Source organism: Colius striatus, chromosome 1 (genome assembly GCF_028858725.1).
Source record: "Colius striatus isolate bColStr4 chromosome 1, bColStr4.1.hap1, whole genome shotgun sequence".
NCBI lineage: Eukaryota > Metazoa > Chordata > Aves > Coliiformes > Coliidae > Colius > Colius striatus.
Genome location: NC_084759.1, coordinates 198,471,123 through 198,495,126, shown reverse-complemented (window position 1 = coordinate 198,495,126; position 24,004 = coordinate 198,471,123). Strand labels below are relative to the sequence as shown.

The following is a 24,004-nucleotide window of genomic DNA, read 5'->3' as shown; positions in this document are numbered from 1 at the left end:
TTGAAACACTATGAAGTGCATTGAAGACATTCCTATGTTTCTGGCAGGGATGACCTGTGATGTAGGACACACCCACACCTTTCTAGAATCAGAGAAAGTCAAGAGAACTCCTTGAAGTGTTACAAACATTTTACAAAGAAGTGTTACACTAACATTTTCTTTTTATAGTAGTTCTTTTCTCTTTCACTAAATTGGATGTGCAACTCTGAAAGTGTTGTTTGCTTTGTTCTTACCCCTTTGGATTACAAAAACTTGTTTTTCTGAGGAATTAGCTTTATGTGTACTTGAGAATTTTACAGTCTGAGGGGTTTAAACACAGATGTGGACAAGTGGAAAAGTTTTTATAAAAGGTAAATTTCTTGTTGCTTTGAATGTACAGTACATTTCCACAGTTTTTACAAGGTACAGAGATACATCACTTTGATATTGTCTTTATCTAGAGCAAATGCTCTCCAGTTAGGGTTTTGTTTTCAGTTATGACAGCATCATGCCTCTATGGGAGCTAATTCTGCTCAGTTTTTCAAACCTAGATCATACATGCAGAATTACACTCAAATTGGTGTGATGGGATGGGAGGCTGTAAAGCCTTTATCAGTGGTTATATATTTATCATGAGTTCAGCAGACACAGGAATTTATTGAGTAAGCACAATGACATATTATTTATTTACAAGCTTCTCTTTTGCTAGATTCCTGTGCCACTGTGTCTGCTACTCCATTGTGTTTGAAAGGGTGAGAGAGAGACAGAGGAAGAGAGACCAAGGGATCTTGTTAACATTTTTATAAATTCAGGAAACAGTTGCACTCCCTTAGGCCAATGAATACAGAAACTGAAGACCTGACATGACTTACAAAAGTTAACAATACAACCTTTCTAACATACAGACTTCTCACAGCTAGACCTTTTGAGATAATTCCCAATAGCAGCATATACCATATGATGATGGCATTTATTGTGGATTTGACTCTCACGATTAGTGAATTCCTCTCAACTTCAAAAGCAGATAGCCTTGGGCAAAGTCCTGATGGATGCATTTGGCAGGTAAGAAGAGGGAGAGAGAAAAAATATTGAGGTCAACACAGGAATGAAAAATAATTCACTGAAATCTTAGTCTAAAATAGTGGCAGAGACCTGCTGGGAGTGGTTGGGAAAATGTCTGAGCTCGTTTAAAAAGATAATGAGAACATGATTGATATTTAGGCCCTGACCCAAACTTTTATTAGCAACTTTATACCTTTCAGTTCGGCTTGAGGGTTACAGTTTCCTATCCAAACTTATCCACCTATATCCCTGTAGGGGGAAAAAACCAGCAGCAACAGATACAAAATGGCACATAAATCTTAATTTGGAGAGCTGTGATGGAACTGAAAAGCCAAAGGAAAGAGAATTATCAGACTTTATTATACGTCCTCTTGCTTTTTTTTTTGGGGGGGGGGGGTGGGGGGAGGAGGAGCAGGGCTTTTTTTATTTTCCCACAAGGAATAAGAAAAAAGTCACTGCTTTATTTTCAAACATTTGCATTGTAAATGGTGCAGATAGTGTTTGTCATAAATAAACCATGCATTTGTTGTTGATAACAGCAAGGCAGATATCCTGTCTATTTAATATAGTTATTAGAATTAAGTTTACCTTCCCCTGCCCCAAGAATTCCAGTCAAGATAACTCCAAGTTTTCTGAGAATAAGGTGTAGGAGAAACTGTCTTGCCATTTCTCATAAAATTCTCACAATCATGTCACTGACAAGTCTTGACATCTCCATTCTTTTGAATTAATGTCTTGAGGAAGATAATACAGGGCCCTTTTCCTTCTTTATGGAAAACTGACCAAAACTGACCACATCAGAAGGCTCTGAAAACCTGGCCGCACATGTGTGTTCATCTGGCTGCTGAAGATGTTGTCTTTCAAAGGAAGGTTTCATCTGTTTCCAAGTGCAGCGTGTTTATGGGATGGCATTGCCCCATCTTCCCTGAATGGCTGAGAGCTTCCTTGGGCAGGAGAGCTGGAAGACAGCAGGGTTTTCCTGTGCAGTTACATCATCTCACAGTTGCAGCCCAGTGCACTTCAGCTGACGGCTAGTAAACTCCCTTTAGGAAGAAGAAAGGGAATGGCATGTGATGAATGGTGAGGCTGAGGAAAAGTAGAGGACAAGAAAACAGAAGGAAGAAGAGGGACTGGTATTAAAGGAATGCAGAGAATGAGAAAATTAAGAGAGTAAGAAAGGAGTCAGCAATGTGCCGTCGTGGCCAAGAGGGTCAATGCCATTCTGGGATACATAGAGTGTGGCCAGCAGGTTGAGGGAGGTTCTGCTTCCCCTCTACTCTGCCCTGGTGAGGCATCATCTGGAGTCCTGTGTCCAGTTCTGGGCTCCTCATCTCAAAAGGGACAAAGAACTTCTGGAAAGAGTCCAGTGCAGGGCCGCCAATATAATCAGGGGACTACAGCATCTTCCTTATGAGGAAAGGCTAGAGGAACTGGGGCTGTCTAGTCTGGAGAAGATGAGACTGAGGGGAATCTCATTCATATTTACAAATATCTAAGTTATGAGTGTCAGGAGGTTGGGCCATCACTTTTTTTCTATTCTATCTAATGACAGAATGATGGTAATGGGAAGAAGCTGCACCACAAAAAGTTCCACTTAAACATAAGGAAAATCTATTTTGCCGTGTGGTTACAGAGCACTGGCACAGGCTGCCCAAGGAGATTGTGGACTCTCCTTCTCTGGAGGTCTTCAAAACCCTCCTGGATGTGTTCCTGTGTGACCTGATCTAGGTGGACCTGCTTTAGCAGGGGGGCTGGACTAAATGATCTTTAAAGGTCCCTTCCAACCTCTACCATTCTATAATTCTGTGAGTCAGTGATAGATAGAGTAAGAGGGACAAGGAGAAGGTTGGGGTAGCTAAAAGAAAGTCCATAACCACACTTTAGTTAACCATAGTGTGCCACAACTCCTCTGCATTCAGACAGCAATTAAAATGTTAGTGTGTCTGCATGGCAGTTATAAGTTTTTATCTTCTGTGAGACAGATCAAGGGCAGAAATCTGCACTGGAAATGTTAAGATACAGATATTCAAGTGAATGATGTGGGCATGAACATAATGTCATAGGATGCATTTTGTTTATTGTTTGGCCTAGTTCTAAAAATGCATTCTAAAAAATCATACACACATAAAACTACAAATGCGCATAAGTCAATTAACAGATCTTATAGTACAAAGAACATTATGTATACTCCGTCTCTATTATATAATACACTATGACCTTTTAAATACATCCTTCATTCTATATTCCCACATTTTCGCCAATTCATTATTTGAATACTTCTTCAATATTTCTTTTTATCTTCTTCTCTTAGACTTTAGCTTTTACATATTGGTGTGTTGCTCATATCCCAGAATTTATGACTGTTTTCATGATGCTTCTAGAATGCTCTCACTACATAGACCTTAATTTACCTTTATCTCCTATATACTTTTTCAAGATTATGAGTTGTTTGCCATCATTAGAAAACTGAGTAATATTCCATGTTTTGATAGTCATTTTATAACACTAAATTCAATCTCAGAGCGACAGTGTATAAGCATCATTAGTTCTCATGTGGCTGCAGATACCCCTGTGATCATCATCCAAACTGCAGAACTCTGCAAGCACAGAAATGACATTCTGCTTCCCTAATCTTACTATCTGCTACCTCGTTTAACATCCTCATTTTAACCTTTACAGGAAATGTGGAAGGTTTCAATATACCAGTCTCATTCAACACTGTAATTTACAGAATGGCATCAGTTCTGTTAACTGGAAAAGGGAAGGGCCTGTGTCGTAATTTATACATACAAACATATTTAATTTGTATTGTGTAGACAGTTATATTTCTGTCTGATCTTTTGGTAATTGTCTTTGCCAATTTATTAGTAAGTACTTTTATTCAGAATTTGTGTGTGTGTTTCTAGATTTTACTTTATAGGGAGAAATAGATAATTGCCAGACCAGAATGTTGATTGTCATGTAGGAAAAGATAAATGTAAAAAATTCAACATATTTCCAAATGTAGACTAAAATTTTCCAGTAGAAATGTAGACTCCTAACTGCAAATTTAAGCCTATTGATTTGTCTTATTTTGTTGCTTTTAATGGACATATTAGAAGTGATTTGTGCAGAATGATGGAATCATTTAGGTTGGAAAAGACCCCCAAAGGTCATTGAGTCCAACTATGAACCTAATACTGCCACGTCTGCCACTAAACCACATCCCTCAGGGCCACATCTACACATCTTTTAAATGATCCCAGGGATGATGACTCCACTACTTCCCTGGGCAGCCTGGTCCAGGGCTTGACAACCTTTTGGTGAAGAAATTTTTCCCAATATCCAATCTAAACCTCCCTTGGCACAACTTGAGGCCATTTCCTCTCATTCTATCACTTGTTATTTGGGAAAAGTGACCAACCTTTCATGTATTTGTGGGGAATTATAAGGTGTCCCCCCAACCTCTTTTTTCTCCTAGCTGAATGAACCCAGTTCTCCCAGCTTTTCCTTACAAGACTGCACTTATAAGAATACATTTGTGTTACAGAAGTGTGCACTCAACTTTCTTGGCTAGAGATCATATTTGGACATTGTCTCCAGTAACATATCCACATTGACCCTCACAAACATACATCATTGACCTGTCCCAAAGGCAAGCCATGCTTACTGTGACCAGTGTTGGTTTGGCCAGACGACCAGGATCCAACCTTGTGACACGGCACATAGGAAAAGACAAGACTGAAGGAAACCTTTGGCTTTTAGAACAAGATTTACGTAACATTGTTAAAAACAACTATGTTAGTAATTTAAATCTAATAAACAAGAACATCATTCTCAGATGATTTTTTTCTTCTTCTTCACATTGAATGAATTAAGATGTGTTCTCACTCCCACTAAAGTTGTGGCAGGAGATTTGCCACTGAAACAAATTGAAACAAGATTGAATTTCCACTCCTTCTCACTTTTTCCATCTCAAATAAGACAACTAATGACATGAAATTCTGTCTCCTCTATTGAAGGATGACAATACTGAAACATCATCTCAATGTGGAAATTTGCCACGTCTAAGAATTGATTAACTTCATGCGATGTTTTGCATACATGGTTTCCTTCCTTATAAGAGTGATCTATTCTTACAACACAGTGAAAAAAGAAAGACAAAAACCACAGGATAACATTTTAGTGGTAGGATTTCTTTTTAAGACTTGAATGGATTAGTACATGTCCTTAATTTTCTAAAAATGACCCTTTGAACATGCTACTTTGCAATATCAAACATCCTGTTTTCTTAATATTTTTTGCTTTAATCATGTTTCATTTTATAATTGATGAGATGCTTAAGTATTGCATCAGAGCAGTTAGCTTTTTCTGTTTCATTAGTGCTGGCCTATTTTCATGCCGAGCATCATTTAATTAATGCATATAAAATATAGTTACCATTGTATAGCTCCATGAGCCTCATTTAAACTATCTGTGACATTGTAGTAATCCCACTACCGTGGTGGGGGTATTGCACAACTATGAATGGTTGGAATGTGTTAAACTGGTGATGCACAAAAAAGCCTAGAAATGAGCTTGCGTTTCTGCAGCTGGGCTTGCTTTACAGGAAGAGGAAGAAATATCAGTAAAAACATGCTTTTGTGGTGATATTAGCAGCTGTAATTCTGAATGCAAGTGAAGATCAAGGAAAACGTACTGAGGGAGGAAGTGTTGCTCTTCTTTAATCCCATGTTTGTTTAAGTCATTTTTGATGATTTGTAATTTCTCTAAAAAATGATTCCGTTGTGGAGTAATACAAAATTTTTATATTAGAGTTAAGATCCTAGTTTCAGATGCTTGTCTAGTTTTGAGAAGGACTTTTGAGATGCCTGTTTTGTCTCAAAAATGTTTTCTGGATGCAATGAACATTGAGACTTAAGTGTACCATAGGTTGAAGATGGATGGGCGTTGCTGTCCATGTGAGGAAAGACTCTTGTATATGCTGTAGCCTAAGTATAAACTTAAAGAGGTTTATTACATTTTAGTAACGGGAAAAGCAGCAAGTTTCTTACAGACATTTTTTTCCTTTCTTAAACTTGTGAACTTGGAGGTCAGATCCAACTATATGTTGCATTTTCTGTCATATAATTATCATATATACAATGTCCTGGAGAACAGCCTCCAGTCAGTGACATCAACAGTTTACATAGCAGTTGAACTAAGAATAAACTTAGAGAACTGATCCATATCAACCTCTTAACAGTGTAAACAGCCTGTAGCTCACAACAATTTTTTTTTCATGATCACAACAGGGCCTCAATTAGATATAAAAAAGAATTGTGTTCACAAAATACCAAACTATTCTGCTGAACCAAACTATTCTGCTGTGTGTTCACTTGATTAAATCTTAGAAGATGGGAGAGAAAAACAAAAGAGTAAGACTTTGGGAAGATGAGTAGTTCCTTGTGAAAAAGCAATGTGAGACAGCACTGAAAACTACTTCCCTAGAGGAAGAACATGGGGAAGATACACTATCAGTGGCATCATCTTCAAAGAGAATACTTTCAGAAGTATTTGTCTAATTGCACTTTTACTGAAGCCATTTGTAAAGCAAATCCTGAGTTTTTTCAAAGATCCCAACCTTGTTCTCTTTCTGTGTGCTAATTTGAGGGCATGATCCTCTTGACGTCAGTGTGTGTCTAGTGGTGACCAGCTGTGGTTATAGCGTAGGTCCTCGAGTCACATCCTATTTCCTTTTCCTCCCTCACCATTTCTGCTGTTCCATTTATAGACTAGTTCCTCAAAGAACAGCTGAGGGGTGCAAGAGAGATCTATTCTCAAGTCAAAGTCCTTTAGAGATAAATATACAAAGAGATAACAGAAAGAGACAGACAAAATTTCCTTTATCATGCCAAAACACTGTTGGAGAAATTGAAAGGGGGATTGGGTAGCTGTAGTTAAAAGAGGTGTTTAGGCAAATATGGGAGTGACAAAGGTAACTTTTTTTCTTCTGATTCAAGAAAAGAGGCTTTCTCCTTTGTGATCCAAATACTGTCTGTCTCAAAGAAATATGCGGTGTTGTATCACAGAGTTTGATGGCCACCTGCATAGCTGCACTTGGAACTCTGAATCTGACAGAGGCTGCTAGGCACAGCTCCAGCACAATTCACATGTAAGGGAATTAATGAAGATATTCAATGACCTCTATTTGTAATGACTTCAAAAATATGTAAGTATCAGAAAGTATAACCAATAATTGTATTTCAGTTTGCCATAGGAGAACATGTTGTAGTCCAAGCTATTATAATGTTAATTGATTTTGTTTTTATTACTGCAAGATATCCTTTAGTGTTACCAGTGCAAAATTATTTTGAAAACCTACCTTCCCATTAGCAAGCTGAGATACTTCACTACATTTCCTTGCTTTTTAACCAGCTAAGCTATATCTAGAAAAAGGGAAAACAATCTAAGGAGAAAAATCTTTTAAGTTTCCCGAAAACAGTAATTCTCTACATTGAAAATACATTTTCTTAGCGAATGTCCATCCTGTGCAGCTTCTCCAGATAATAACTGACTTGAACAGTGCCACCCCATAGCAATTACATCTCTGTACTGCACTTCTGTAGCAATTAGAGTAAGGCTATTAATTTTGCCTGTGAGCTCAGACAGCAGTCATGATGGTAGCAACAGCTGAAATATTAATGCCCCCTCTGTCATTATAAAACCTCTTGTTCCTCATTCAGACCATGGGAAAGAAAGATTATCTGTGCCATGCCAGAGAGGGAACCCCCCTGCAGGGACAGGAACAAGCAGTTATGTGTGGGGAGAGTAGGCAGGAACCTCCTAAAGCACGATTGCTGCCAACAGCGGAAACGTCTGTTCCACTGACAGGTAAATCTACTCACAGAGGTCCTTTCCCTTTGCCTGTTTTCCTGCACAGGCATTCTTCCCCATCAGCCCTGCCAGATGCTGCCTTTGCTCCCTGGGTAGCAGGTGCCACTGGTGAACTGGTTATTATTTCCCAAACTTAGTTTCACCTCCTTTACTGTATCTGCTCTGCCTCCTCCTCCATTTGGGCTTGCCTTGGTTGAGTCAAGAAACCAGAAGAGCTTTTAGAAGCCAGTAACAAGGAAGTTTCTTTACTCTCATGGGAAGTATGGGAAGGGCATTAAAGGACCATCAGTACTTAAGAGATTTTACAAGTTGTCTCAGGTTTTATGGCAGCTGAGCCAATGTAACAGCCTGCTGCTTCTGGAGAAGGACATATGCCTCTCTATCCCCTTGCCCTCAAACACATACATCCCACTTCTTTCTCCCCTCATCTTCTCCCAGATGCATGGACCTGCCCTTTCTCTTGCACCAGCTCCAGCTGTCGTCAGCCCCTTTGGCAAGGACATATGCTATTAGTAGTTAGGTCTTTACCTCTTTATTTTATTTAGTTTTACAGTCTCTCCGTACAGCTTGTGTGGGCACTGGTCCAATGCTTGGAATCGAAGAGAAGAATGGTCCCATGGCTTCTTGCTATATACTCAGGGCTAGATCCTCAGCTAATAAAGTTATTGCAGGCCTCAGTAGTTAAACTGAGGTTCTGGCTCTGAATTGTGATGAGAGCAAGTAGGGTGTGTGTCTGTGTGACTGTGGAGCATGCAGAGGATGGGAAAGGGTGGGATGTGTAGCTATTGAATGTTTCCATAAATATCTGTGTTGCTGACACACACTGGTGTGTAGTGTATGATCACATGAGTATGGGAATAGCAAATAGTTTTCAATAATGACAATGATAGTCAACAACTCTGGATTTTTCTGTCTGGAAACTGTTCTTTTAAGTCTTGAAAACAGTCACTAGGGCAGTAACTGAGCAAGTAAATCTTTTTGGCATTAACTCTCCTTTGCACCATCAACTCACCTTCTTCAGGAATAAGCTCGTGCTGCTCTCCTAAGCCTGTTAGTGTCAATGTTAATATGTTTTCCAGGTACATGGCATCTGACATAGTTATTACAACACAGAGGTTCATGCCACTGCAGTTCAAGGCCTCTCATCCTTTACCATGGAAGCCCTGTCTACTTCGTTATGAACATCACTCTCATTTGGAATTTGGCAAACACATTTGAATCTGATGAGAAAAATTAACATATTCTTAAGATATCTGGCCATTTTAAAACCAGTATCTTTAATATATAACAGTTAGAGGCTTAGTGGAGCCTGATATCAGATGCACAGTCTGAGAAAGCAGGGCAAAGTGAGTCAGATTCCCCAGTTGATCTGTCAGCATCTATCAAAACGTCAGACCAGCTACTGAGCCAAATCCAAGTTTCTGTAGCAAATTATACCTTGGGTTTATATGAGAAAACTCCTTTCAGGTTTAAATACTGGACACTAAAATCCACAAAAAAAATTCCCATTTGCTCACAGTGTGAAACAAAGTCCACTTTTCTTACTTCTTAAGATTGGAATTTCATCAACAGAGCAAAAATTGAGCAAGAATTTAAAAATGTGTCATGTTCTGCACAGCTGCAACCAGATAGTATGGGTGGAAGAAATAGCACAAGCTTTTGGGTTTTTATCATCCCACAGATATATGGGCTGTAAGATGTAGCAGAGAGAAGTCCTGGTTGCTAAGTGCATCTCAAGAGAATATTATGTTCTCAGAAATTTTTCTGAAGATGCAGTTAATTGAAAATTACATATACAGTTGTTTAAAAATACTCTAGCCATTTTTGCATCACTCAGAACAGAATAAAGTCTGAAGGAGAGTTTTGTACTCTTTTGAAAACAGGTAATGACGGTAATTTCTTTTGAGAGGAATTGCTACGTGCCTTAATGTGCTAAATATGATCAATATGTTGCATTTTTAGCACCTGGACAAACGTGCAAATTACAATACACATCTCCGTTCAAGAAGGACAGAATGAGTCCACTGCTGCAGCAGAGTATGTTCATTCATGCAAGTTAATACAAGTCCCAGATCCCTGAGATGGGTTTTATGCTAGTCTACTAAACCTCTTGTCAGTTCATTTTGTGTTACCTGTTCCTCTGAGTGTACACTAATCTCCACGCTTAATTCCCCATGGCTATGTCCTTTATCAGATTCATGCCTTTCCAATTGCAGGTCACATGATTATGCACCTAAAGGTAGCTAGAAAGTTTATGAGATGAGACAATAGCCTAGCTGGAGCAGTAAAACTCATTCACAATCAATAGGCCGTGCTCAACATTTTCAAGTCAAAGAGGACATTGCCATTACTTCCACCTGAAGCTTATCATCGCTCTCTTGCTTTTTATGTGTTTGACTGGCTGATAGATTGGGAAGCACAAAAGGTTGGGAAATGGTTAACCATGGGTGAAATTACTTTATTTTGAGTTGCTCCAAGGCATCTAAAAATTAAAATCCTGACTAGATAGAGTGAGAGTAGCAGAATTCATTTAATGCTGCCTTTTTGTAGGGTGAGTAAACTCAAAGATTGTTTGGCCCTATGGATCTGGTACTGTAGGCTTTCAGAGTAGCTTTAGAAATAGGTGAGTTTATAAGCCATCACTGTCAGAATAAAGCAGAGATTTTGTCTCAGCTGGTTCTTGCTCAGGTTGCTGGAAGATAATTTTAAATGACGGGGCTAAATTGTGGATTCCAGTTACCAGTCCTTCATCTATGTGATTGATAAGAAAACTGGTCTTTCACTTCAATACTGGCCTAAAATTTCACTGTGCTAGATAGTAGGAAAAGATTTTATGTTTGTAGAGAGAAATAACCTCTCCTGAGATACTTTGAAGGGAGTTTGAAATGAGACTGAAGTAGAGGAAAGCAGATTTCAGTCAAGGAATTCAGATTGTTTACCTGTTACCCAGGTTGAGCATCTTTGAGTGGTGAAAAGAAAAAAAAGTCAGTTTGATCCTGACAATTGAAAATGAGGAAATAGAGGTGATGAGTCCATTGTTGGCATGTTTTGCCTTTTATTTAAAAAGGATATTTGGTACCATTTAAGTCTATCAATGTGATAGGCATTCTTAGTGGACAGGTATGTGTGATGAGATGCCAACACTTATTTACACATTACCAAAGCTCATATGCCTGCCAATCATTGATATTGAATTACATTTGTAGTGCATTCTTTAAACACCCACAGTTATCACTTAAAAAAAAAAAAAAGATTGATTTAATTTGGCCTTGAGAATAACAGTGAGTTTGCTTATTTTGGCAACTTTGCAAGAAAGATAAACTACTTAGGAAAAAGGAACCAGTGCATATCCACAGTCTTAGGTCTTCTTCAGAAAAACAAATGTTTCACTCAGATATGTTTTTCAGTTGTGCAGTCTAAAAGTAATTATTTGGTTTGGCTCTGTGAAGTTTGTGAATTGAGCCTTTGCGTTTTTTCACCAATAACATGAAGTCACAAAGCAGTTTGTAATCATCTCTGCTATAATGACACTTTAGAAGTTATTTGTGCAGCTGGTTCACTAGTCAAATTTATTCACAGTTAAAACACAAGTAAAGTACAGTTCCATAAATATAAGTGAAAATTGTTTAACTTGTGATTTAATTGGATGTATTTTTAGTGGTAAGCACCTACCTGTTTTATTTTGCAGGATTATCATTTTTGCAGATTTAAAAAAACACAAGAATCAGACAAAGACAGGACTATAGATTGATTATAATCCCCATCTCTGAGACGCATGAAACAAGTAATCTGTGGTACTCTCATTTCTGATCTTGCAGAAACATCTCCTTTCACATGAGCTTTGCTGATATGATAGGCAATCAAGTCCCACTGTGTGAGGGTTTGTTGTTTTTTTTTTCACTCTTTGTGGTTGGAGTGGCATTTGTGAAGGTTATCTGAAGAAAAGATAATCTGTCCCCTCCCAATGAAAAGTGTAAAAAAATCTCCTCACAGCACTGTACAGAGAGAGCTATTGCTTAGTTAATATTATCTGTGATGGTGCTTGAGAAGCATAGTTCATAATAGAGGTATTTTAATTACTTTGGATTTTTCTGGTTTGTAAAGTGTTTACAGATTTGACATATATGTCAATAAATATTTGCAAATAGAGGTGCTAAAAATAGTTTTATTATTGAGCAGGCCCACAGAAGTGCCTGACGCTCAAAGTAAAAATGCCATGAAATGCCTTAAATTGTGCAGCAGACTCGTACTGAATTTTGGAGCAATCTCTGTAAAAGTTCTCTTTCCTGTGTCACGTTCCTAGACTGCAATATCTGCCTTGAGAACAAATCAATCCTAAAAGAGGAACAGGAATATCTAACCCCAAAACATTTAGTGGAGTAGAAGATGGTTTTGGAGACTGCTCAGAAAGAGAACCAAGATGTTGACACAATATTTTGCCAACAAGAAATCATGTTTATTCTGTTCCAGTAATTCATATCCTTTTGGAAAGACCCTGCTGTGCCATGAATGTGACATTTTCCTCCAGGCCAAATAAAATTAGTTGTATAGCAATGAGTGTCTCATGGCATGCACAACAAATCATCATTGTCCATGGTGAGATGCAGCTAAGCAAAGTATAACTTGTCTTTTACAATAAGTAATAGAGATTGGTAGTTGACTGGAACTGTTCTCTTTGCCTTCATTCAAATACATCTGGGGTCAATTGGATCTTTTAAACTCAAAATACTTTAGGAATTAAGTAAATTGCTGTATTCATGCTACAATGACATTTCTTTATCCCGGAGGTTTAGCTGAGGATTCACACAATACCCATGTAAGTTGTCATGAGAATTTTCCAGCATGTGAAAAGACTTGTTCCTGTCTAGAGGAAAATGACATGATATTTGTTTTTACTGTGTATGAAAATTCCAGAAATATATATACACAGCTTTTAAATTCAGAATCCTTCAGAGGTGTAATTAGATGTAGCTGTTTTGAAACAGGTTGAGGAGTTCCCTTTCTGGCAACTTAGGCATGGCCTGTCATTACAAAAATGTCTGTGACTGGCCACAAAGGCAATTCTGAGTCTTGATCAAGCAGTTCTAGATTGATGTGTGTTTACACGATGCTGGAGTCAAGGAATGGCAGCACTGTCACCACATATGTGACTTGAGGCTAAGAAGTCCTAACATGCTGTATAAATGTAAATACATATTGTTTTAACAGAATGATGTTATTTTCATTTGAAACCTATATGTCATGGCTTTGTTGTTGTTGATTATTCAAGTAAACTGTGATCATACTGTTGTGAACCAAGTCTACCGAGATACTTTTCTAAATGAATAAAACCCACTCTCTATTACAGCTTCTACCACTCAGCAGTGAAATATTAACCCAGAAAGGGAGTCTGTTGAATATTCATTAAATTTTCAGACTGGAAAAAAGTATTTCATTTTCAGTAAAACAGCAAATACACACGATAAACTGAGTGCTGAGCATGTAGTCGTGAAAGACCATCCCTGTGACTAACTTTATTTCTATGCATTCTGGCAATGTTGTTTATATATTAGCCTGGCTACGAAGATGCAGTGATTCAAGTCAACAGCCTTGTCTAAGTACTAAGATTGAAAAATGTTGCGCAAATGTGCTTTTCATAGTGATTTTTTCCAGTGTAATATTCTTGGTGATGTTAAATATGTCTCACTGTGAAGTGCAATTTCAACCCATAAGACTGTATTATTTTGCATTTGTGGAGTGAGAACAATGATTAATTTGGCTGTAATTTAATCAATTCTCTGTTAATGTTTACTTGGCAAATTCTATTAGCTCATGTTTCAGTTTTAGTCTTATCAGTGACCATGTTCAGAGTCTTATTTCCAAGCTCTTTTCAATAGTTAGTAAATAACTGACCAAACCTAATTCTTCACTGCTTTGCAGCTTGTGTTGTCATTTGCATCAGTAAGAAATCAGTGTCCAATGCTGACATTGCAATCTGGAGCATTTTGCAGATGTTTTCCTTATGATGCAGAAGAACAAATGACTGTACAAGGCACCAGGCAAGACTCTTGCCCACTTGGGCATTTCAATGATGAAACAGGTTTTTCCCTCAGCATTGTAGCTGTCCTAGGTGGTTCTTTACTGAAAAAAAGTACTGGAAATACTAAGCAATAGGTGACAAATGTCCTTTTAGGATGGACACTACAGAGATCATTCCTTGCAAATAAAAAAGAAATGGGAAGTAGAGAGCAGTCTTGGTCATCTTCTTTCAGGTATGTGGAGAATCAGTTCTGCATGTTTTGGCTAGTGACACACTCGCAAAGGTCCATGGATTGCATGACGCCAAGCAATGAAAATGCTCTGGAGCTTTTTCAAAAACGTATGATTTCTCTTTACTCAGATCAAATTCTTATAGCTGGAGACAAGAAGGAATTTTTCCTCATATTCTGCATCTTAGTTACCCATATCCCACCAGCAAGCACTGTAATATGACTGGAAGCTTGTCATCAGAAGAGATTTAAAAGTAACTGAGGGTGATATGGATTGCTGAAATACAGTAGCCTGTGAAATTCATGACTCTGTCTCGTTTATTCATGTTAATGCCTGTGAATGACTAATTGCTATATACTGTCATCCTGTATTTTTTTTCTTCTTTCCATTCTATCTACTAATTGGGATGTAGAACTGTTGAATAGGGATTTAATCTAGACTGCAAAATTTATAAGGCATTTATTATTGTATACAAAGGAACAGATAATCCAGTAATGCAGCCAGCTCTTATGTCATGGGTGGAGAAGAGAAAGACAATTACTTAAAACTTATGTGCTCCAGCAATTCTCAGCTAATAAACAGTATTTTAGAGATCAACTGAGAAGAATTTGAGCAGCCCAAGGGAGCTAAAACCTCCTGCTATGCTGTGATTAGCATCAGAGAACCCTTTCCCAATAAACACCTCCATCATATCCTGTACCAAGAATTTCCAGTCAGAAAAAAACAAAGGAGGAGATTTGTACTGAGTATGGCATCTAATGAAGACACATCTGTATTGCATACAAAATAGAGTTTCACTAGAAGTGTCTCTCCTGTATCAGAGAACCCAGTTACAAGTGTCAGGAGGAGGACATCTTTATTATTGAGTGAAAACATGTCAGTGGAATGAGCTAAGCCTGAGAAGTTCTGTGCTTAGAGGACTTTTCCTTTTTAAAATTTGTATGTATTTATTGCACTGGCTGGGCTATTCTTCAGCCACGCTATTTGTCAGCCAGCTCTAGTGTAAGAAGCAGTTTAGATGGGATTAGGTTTTTATACTAACATGCTAACCATAAGTTTTTCCTTAGTGATCTTACTGTCAATTAATAACCAGGTCTTTTAAATTATTGCTAAGTTAGAAAAAAAGCCCAAAACATGACATCTTTCTCTTCACAAAAAAATACGACAGTGCTGACGTAAAGCAGTGTAGCATTTAATGTTGGATTTAAGCTTTCAATGTGAAGTAAGATTTTTTTCAAAGTACTGCCAAATAAATCTCACCTTGGGGAATAGGAGCTGCAATACAAGACAACTTGTTTTCAGACTGTATCGTAATAACATTCAGCAGTGAGGCAGACAAAACCACATGAGCTTAAGTAAAAGTGACTGAGTCAAAAGTGAATTGTCATCATATAACAGGTAGTCACATTAATAATGATAAAATAATTTTTCTCCCACAGTGCTGTTTATGAGCCAGCAACAGGACTTAATCTTTGCTTTGCTTGTCACATGTTTTGTGAAAGACCTTGAAGAAAAAAGTTTTCATTTGTTTTTTTCTCTTTAATTTGTTCAGGAATTTCTCTGTAAAACACTGTCCTCGATTTTCATAATGATCGGGAGTGTAAATAACTTGTGCTGTAAGCCTATAAACTCTCTAGCAGGAAGGATTCCGCCAGGCAGAATACATTGTGCATCCAGTGCCGGAAAAGTGGAAATACCCTTAATTTTATGATCAATTAAATACAGGATTTGCCTTTCTGTCCAAAGAATTCGTAGTAGTTTAGCTTGGAGAGCTTGCTTGTGGAAGAACAGATTCACATGTTTATTTTCCATCTCCCCAAATTAATGACTGCCCAATAAGACTGACCTCTTTGTGCTCTTTTCTGTATGTTGTTTGTATCCTCATGCAGAATTACATCCAGAGTCTTCATTAAGGAAAAGATTACAGCTTTTTTTTTTTTACTTTACAGTCTTATAGCTTTTTTTTTTTTTACAGGAGAAGCATAGATTCTTTCATTAGTTTCACAGAAAAACATGGGTTTTTTTAATTACCTTTTAGATGAGACTGGAAGTCACTATTAAATGACAGTTAAAACTTAAGTATGAAATTTGTGCTTTTAATGGGGAAAACGTCCTCTGCAGATAGAGTGAGGATGTATGAACCTATTGCCACCTCTGTAAGGAAAGTAAAGACCTCATGATCTTAGAGGTGTTGCTCTCTGAACATGCCTTTATATTACCTTCATTTCAGTATTATGTCCTAGGGATGTACCTCTACTTGGTAATTGTTGATTTGGATCTCAATTCTCAGTTGAAATGATAGTAATTGAAAATTTAATTGTATCACTTCTCTATACTGCCACCAGAACTTAATATTAAACAACAGACAAACTGAACCTTATATCAAACTTTCTGTGCACAATATCATTATCTCCATCCTGTTCTTCTCAAACATACATATAGATTGATTTCTAAGTGGAAACTGGTAATCAGTGGTATCCTACTGGGACCAATTCTGTTTAATATCTTCATCAAGAACATTATGGGATTGTGTTCACCCTCACCAAATTTGTGGATGACAACAAGCTGAATGGTGCATTTGATACACTTAGGGGAAGGGATGTCATCCCTCATCTAGATGGACTAAGTGATCTCGGAAGGTCCTTTGACAGGTTGGAGAAGTGAACCTATGTGAACCATGAAGTTCAACAAGACCAAAGGCAAGGTTCCACATGTGGGCTGGGGCAGTCATCGATATCAGCACAGGCTGGATGGTGAATGAATTGAAAACTGCCCTGTAGAGAAAGACTTGGGGTTCTGGTGGATGAAAAATTGGATATGAGCCACCAATCTGTGCTTGCGGCCCAGAAAGTAAAGTGGACTGAACCAAAAAGAACATGTCCAGCAGGTTGAGGGAGATGATTCTCCACATCTACGCTGCTCTTGTGAGACTCCACCTGCGATTTAGAGGTTCCCAGTACTGCTGGAGCAGGTCCAGAGGAGGGCCATGAATCAAAAGAGGGCTGAAGCACCTCTTCTTTCAGGAAAGCTGGCAAGAGCTGAGGTTCAGCCTGATGAAGAGAGGGCTCTAGAGAGACCTTATTACAGCCTTTCAATGTAAAGGGAGCTTATAAGGAAGATGTTTTAGCAGGGCTTGTAGTGATAGTGCAATGGACAACAATTTTAAACTGAAAGAGGATAAGTTTAGATTGAAAGAAAGATATTTTTTGCTGCCCAGAGTGGCTGTGACTGACTCATCCCTGGAAGAGCTCAAGGCCAGGTTGAATGTGATTGAGCAACCTGATGGAGTTGATGATGTTTCTGCACATGACAGTGGAGTTGGACTAGATGATCTTTGAAGGTCCCTTCCAACCCAAGTTATTCTATAGCTGCCACATCTAATCTCTGTTTCTTGCTCCTAACTATGCTTTGCTGGCATTGACCTTCTTTGCTGGTTTATGTGGAGAACACTAATATGGCGAGATATTGATCGTGTCTATACATCAGTATGATAATATAAACATAGATTAGTTTTCTTGTGACAAAGGAAAGATATAGAGGATATTTCGCAAAGATCTGTCTTCTATTTCCTTGATGTTATAGACATAATTCAGAAAATTTACAAATGTTTCTCAGTTTGGAGCAACTCAAAGAAAACCAAGGTCAATGGGAACTGTATTCTGACCCTGGAAAGGCAAGCTCTAGGACTGCAGTTATCTCACTGGTATACTTCATGCTGGTTGCACATATTTATAAAAGACACCAATGAGTCATATGTAAACATTTTGATTATAAAGATTTTCTTCATTTTCCCACAGACTTGCTGCTTTCAAACAGCTGCATCCCATTCCTGGGCTCAACAGAGGGGCTTGATTTTCGAACCCTGCTGCTAGATGAGGAGAGGGGCCGGCTGCTAATCGGGGCTAAAGACCACATCTTCCTGCTCAACTTGGTTGATTTAAACAAAAATGTAAAAAAGGTCAGTTTATTTTCCAAATAGTTAATCTCATAAATTCAATTTTGTTCCTTTTTGTCTCTCTCTCCTTTTTTCCCCCCTTCTTCACTGACTAACTGGCAGATTCATTGTGCAATGCTGTATATCAGGAATTGATAATCTCACTTCTGACGGATTACCTTCAATACATTGGATTTCTCATGGTGTTTGATCCCTTGTATGACAGATGTCCTGCAAGAGGTCGGCTACCTGGAAGAATACTGCAGTGCATGAAAGAATTATAAAAATATAAGCAAATGAGAATCAAACACTGCATTTTTAGCTAATTTCTGTGGTCATGGTCACCTTCCTCAAATGAAACTATTTAAAAGAAGGTAATTAAGGACTGCTCGTTCCATGCTTCCTGGAATCACTGGGATTACATTAAACAGAGCAGAGGCAATTTGTATGGTTTAAAGTATAGTAAAAATGTTACTGGCAATTTTAGTATTAACGCTTGCTTTAATATCTAGAATTACTAGTGCTAGGAGAAGCTTTCACTAAGACCTACTGTACTCCCTTAGTCATGCTCCATGACAATATGTTAACTCCAGATAATAATATAACAATTTAGCATTTGATGTTCCAGGCAGATATGATTGAGCTTTGGTAGGCTCAATTGACTGTTACATGTAAAAAACAGATGCTTGCACAGGAGTACACATGAAAACTTCTTTCTAGCTTCTTCCAAATATGCTGCTTACTGAGTAGAATTTAAATTCTCAGCTGTGTTTTATATTTTCTTTAACCATCAGGAGGAGGTTTTGAATTACTATGTTCTGCTGTCAGCTCTGAAGAGTTAACTGACCCTGAATTAATACAACTGCAGCTCTGAGTCTTAGCAGGTGTAACAGGAGACTATTTCGCCCAACTTGCTGTCATTGTGTAGAAGAGAGAGACTACCAGCTGAATATCTTATTTCTTATTTTGACTTCTGCAATGTTCCATATACCAGTTTCCTTAAAACTCAAATTGAGTCTTTTGGGACATTTTTTCCCTGAAATGCCTTATCAAACATCTAACTTGAATCTTACATCTTCATTTTCTCAAAAGCCATCACCTCCTCAGGATTTTTAATTGATAATAGCATTGTTCATATTACAAATCTTTAGACTGCAGATTAATTTCTGCCATAAGTTTGTTTAGAAAACAAATTTTGTATGTGTGAAAAGCAGATTTCTGTTTCTGCTTACCTCCTAAGAGATGCTCAGTGCTGTCATTTCCCATTATGTTCAGGGGCACTTGATTAGTTCAAAGCTTTCTGGAGGTGGTAGCACTCTACATGATCTGCCCCTCCATCCAAGCTGGTATCATTTTGCCTTTAGCCAACCCACCACTGACCATATTGGGTGTGATGCTTTCCAAGAAGAGCAGAACACACACAGACCCAGGAGAATTAGTGTGCAATCAGCCAGTACCATGTAATAAAGATATTATAGAACAAAGACGTTTCATTTTGGAACGAAAATTTGCATTTGGTAAGTTGAACAGAGAGTGTATGCCAATATATCTGTAGTAACCTGAAAAGGTATAAAATGCATAACTATTTGCATATCTGGACTAAAGAGATTGTTATCTCCAGGTTTGCATATGTGAGCTTCTTAGTTTAACCATTCAAATTGTCTTTAACTTTTCAGACAAAACACTGAGTAAAAGTATATTTAAATATCTAAAACATTGAAAAGCTCCTCAGAGCATCCTGTTGTACTGATTTCCAGGATCTTCATGGCCATTTAGCAAGTTTATAAAACTAGTCCTCTTAGGCAAATGCCTAAGTAACGAGACAATATCACACAAGCATTTTGTTGGTTCTTCTGTGCTGGGGTGGTAGAAACTTGTTTAGGGAGATGAGATGAAGGAACTTACACTAGAGCTTATGTACAAATCTCAGTCCCTGACAAGGTTTCAATGCTAAAAGATATTCTCTGGTAGCAGCGAAGTGTCAGAAAGTAGCATTTGTGTTTAGACTGACCATGGTTTAGGTTGGCAGTGAGCCAGACGGCTTGCTTCCAGGCTTTCCCGTTGCAAGAAAATCACACATGTTGGGACTACAAGGGTCTGAAGTGTGTCCTTTGTACTCGTCTGAAAAAACAAAGAAAAAAAATCTGCTTGTACACAGCCAATAAAATGAAAATAATTTATTAAAATATAAAGTTTCTGCCTCTAAACAGTGTGTTTATTAATGACTTTGATGAAGGAGGTTTAAAAGACAGCAAGTTGAGGTAGTAAAATAGATGTAAGATATTTGAAACTAGAATGTAAGATTGTGCATCCTTTGCAGTTTTCCTTCTTTAAAACAAAACTGAACATAAACACTAGAATGCTTTATGCTAGGTAGATTGAAATTGCTTTAAAAAAAAGCTCTCAATTTCATAAGTTTGTAATAATAGGAACTACTGATACCTTAAAAAGCCAAGTCTGAATCTCCAACAATTTACTCTCAGAAAATCCTCATCTGTGGATATAATTACTTATACAGTAGTTTAGTGCTCTATATTAAGACATTTCTGGGATAGTGTTCAAAGAATCATCCAAAGTATGCTCTCTTCTCTGATGTATATTATACATATAATTTAATAACTTCCTTTTTACAACCTAGTTATTTACCTAAATTAGTTAATTTAACTTACATACATTAAGTTATAGCTTTATTTCCTGGTATATTTTTCCTGATTAAATAAATCAATAGTTCTTCTGGAGTTCCAATTTTTTAAATCACTGTAGTTTTTATTCAATTTATTGTGTAATTGATTGAAAACTTCCTTAGCTGGCAGCCTAAAAAAATCATTCCAGTTTCCAGTTCTTGCAAAGCTCATTATAAAATAACAGTAAGTACCATAGCATAATAGAAAAGTCCTCCACAATGAAAGAAAAATTTAGAAAGCTAAAATGATTACTCTCTACAGATATCTAAAGCTCAGCAAAGGATAATAATCTTCTGTAGCAGAGATGTATTTTCAGCAAAGCTGTACTGCCTGTCACTTAGTACAGGAATAGAGTTATGAAGTGCCATAGTCTTTTCTGGAAGGATCCTTAGATATCTGACAAGTGTTGCAAGCTATTTGTAAGTTGAAAGATTTGTGATTCCTTCCTATGAATAAAATAAAGGTGTTTAGCAAAACAAACCAGGAAGTGCAGCAACCTACATTTATTAGGGTATTGTGAATGTGGACGATGAATCTGAAGATGACTGTGTCATAACCAGTAGAAGTGCAGTGTAAAACAAATAAGCATTTTTAATAGTTTGAAAGACTGGAAAGCTGAAGAGGAAATTCTATAGGAATCATAAGCTCTGGGATCCTGCTGGAAAGACTACTTTGGTACATAGAATTTTCTTGTTAGTTTGCCTAAAGCCTTTGTTATTTTACTCCTTAAACTAAATGAGTTTTAAATACAAAATATTGTCACTTATATAAACACTTATGAAATAGCTGCAAAGAAATGGTGCACCTTTCTGTAAGTCCAATTCTCACTAACAGTGCAAGCGGGGTTATATGTCAGTTCTATTATCACTGTGTAATCCACAGTGTGACCCGCCCATCTCTGCAGGAATAGGAATGCTATCAAGGGCTGACAAGCTTTTGAAAAGCTGCCAACCTGCAGGAGCTGTCAGTGCTAGAAGACACAGCCACATGTGGGCCAAATAGATAAACATGTCAGATCCCCAATAGCAGCTTTAGAACAAGTTGTTTTCATCTGCCCCAGTGAGTATTGGCACAGGGTCACAAATTATTGTTGCTTGGAGCATCTTTAGTTTGCAGTTGTTACTATTTTTTTGCCACTACCAGGTGCAGCTGTTTTGTTACTTATCCTTTAATGCCCTCTTGTCTTGATTTTTATCTGTATTTCAGTGAAAAAATACACATATATATATATCAGCTGAGTAAATACTTGTGAAATGGCTGCAAAAAAATTCTGCACCTTTCTGTAGCTCCAGTACTTACCAACAGTCCCAGTGAGGTTATATGTCAGCACTGTTAGCATCGTGCAGTATCTGTAGTGTGACTCATGCATCTCTGCAGGAAGTGGAACATATATAGAAATACATATGTACATTTATGTAAAACAGCACCCTCAAGATAAAATGGGCAGGGTGAAGTGAAGCTGTAGACAGGAGAGTAAAGCTTTATTGCCTTGTCAGAAGAAAAAAAATCTTGTCAGAAAATATCATTGAAGGTCGAAGAGTCAGGTGGAAACTACTATCTAAAGTTCTGAACATGGAGGCATGAGGACCAGGGATGCCTAGAATAAACCCAGTGGAAAGGGAGAAGGATGGTTGTAAGTCCATCTAGGATCACATTGCTTCATTCACAGTTTCTGCAAGTAGAACAACTGAGAAACTCATTGAAGTAAGGCTGAGATTTGCCAGAGGCATGACTTGACTCTCCACACAGTGGGAATTAGTTACCAGGAGCAAATGTATACTGATGGCTCTGCCTTTGAAACAAAAAGAACTTTTCTGGATGTTGCAGTTCATAGATACTAATATTTTAGAGTATTTCCTTTCCTCAAAAAAAAATTGATAGAAGTAGAAACTTTTTTATCTGTCATATAAACTAAGATTGGTTTTACTGGATATCCATATATTTTACAGTCCTGTCCCCAGAGATGTTCAGCAGTGGGCACTGAAAGAAGATTAGAAGAAGCTGTAATAATGGTGCTTCAGGTTAGGGACTTCCAGTGACAGCGATGATACCTTTGTGCTTATTAGCCCTTGGAGAGCTCTTAGCATGGAAGTCTATAACTCTTGAACCTCTGAAAACTTTTTGGGGTCCATAAAATTGTTTAGCAAACTTAAATTTAGGCACCTGTGTAGACAAGGCAGAAGCTTTTCAACAGTGCTTATAGACACAAAACAACAGATGGGCAAGATGTGAAGAAAGCAGCATGTAACCAGAATGACAACAATCCTAGGTGGAAGACAGTGTCTGTGTTATTTCCTTTTGCATTGTTGCCATAAAGTATGTTTCTTAAACATCCGCTGTCATTTTCATATTTTACCCATATGTTTAGATATAAAGAATCACCAGTATCCTGCTCTCTGAAAACATTTGCTCATATTGGGCTTTGAATTTTTCAAAGGTAGGATTTGTCTTCAGTCTAAAATGATAAACATGTCAGGAGCAATGCCATTTACTCTAAAAATCCTGGTGTATGGTTTCCTTTCAGGAGAAAAAGACAGCAGTCAAGTCTGCTGTGGTTACACCGTGGAAAATGAAGTGTAAAAGCACGGAAGCCTTTCAAGATTTAATCCAGTGTAAATGAAATCAGCATCTGGTCCATTTTCTTTAAGCTTTCACATATGCTTATAACATACACATAAATATACACCTTTCAGAAAACCCTTAAGTACTGCAAGCATTGTCTACTTTTAAGTAGCGTTGGAGATTGAGTCACAGTGTAAGAGGATAACTGTGGCATGTGAAGATTGCTTTGTCTTGGACAGATGCAATATAAAAAGCCCATTTAGTTCTAATAAGAGTTTTCACTGTAACAGCCACCTGCCAAATTTAAGCTACCAAAAGTCTCTGAATATGTCATCCAAATACACAACTGCTATTTCCCTCTGTCTTCCTCTGCGTTTTACATTTTAACTGCACAGTGAAAAGAACGATTACCATACACAGACACTGGCACTTCCTGCAGTCTTCTTGTCATAGTTTAAGCCCAGCCAGCAACTGAGTACCACTATACCGCTTGCCTGAAGAACTGGGGAAAAAAAAGGGTACATTGAGATAAGAAAAGTTTAATAGCTAAAATACAACAAAATAGAATAACACCACCAATAATACTAATAAGTATTCATAATGGAAATTAGTGTAATAGAGATAAATAAACCCCGAGGAAAACAAAAATACAAAAACCAAGTGATATCTGATGCAATTG

General features: G+C 37.7%; 1 protein-coding gene and 1 long non-coding RNA gene across 10 annotated transcripts in view; one reads left to right on the top strand and one right to left on the bottom strand.

Moving 5' to 3' along the window:
- SEMA3D (semaphorin 3D) overlaps nucleotides 1-24,004 on the top strand; it is a 141,637-nt gene that overhangs the window by 45,937 nt on the left and 71,696 nt on the right. For all 8 annotated transcript variants that reach the window (XM_062019784.1, XM_062019790.1, XM_062019802.1 and 5 more), the window contains exon 3: nucleotides 17,943-18,103. In XM_062019784.1, coding sequence (XP_061875768.1) covers nucleotides 17,943-18,103 — 161 coding nt within the window. The remainder of the gene's footprint in view (nucleotides 1-17,942; nucleotides 18,104-24,004) is intronic.
- On the bottom strand, nucleotides 1,228-23,830 carry LOC133629148 (uncharacterized). 2 transcript variants are annotated; one of them, XR_009820974.1, is made up of 4 exons: nucleotides 23,742-23,830; nucleotides 22,063-22,134; nucleotides 20,091-20,200; nucleotides 1,228-2,084 (listed from the first exon to the last, which is right to left on the bottom strand). It is a non-coding gene; the product is annotated as an uncharacterized LOC133629148 (long non-coding RNA). The 2 variants fall into 2 exon arrangements; XR_009820971.1 differs by lacking the exon at nucleotides 23,742-23,830 and having other exon boundaries at nucleotides 22,063-22,147.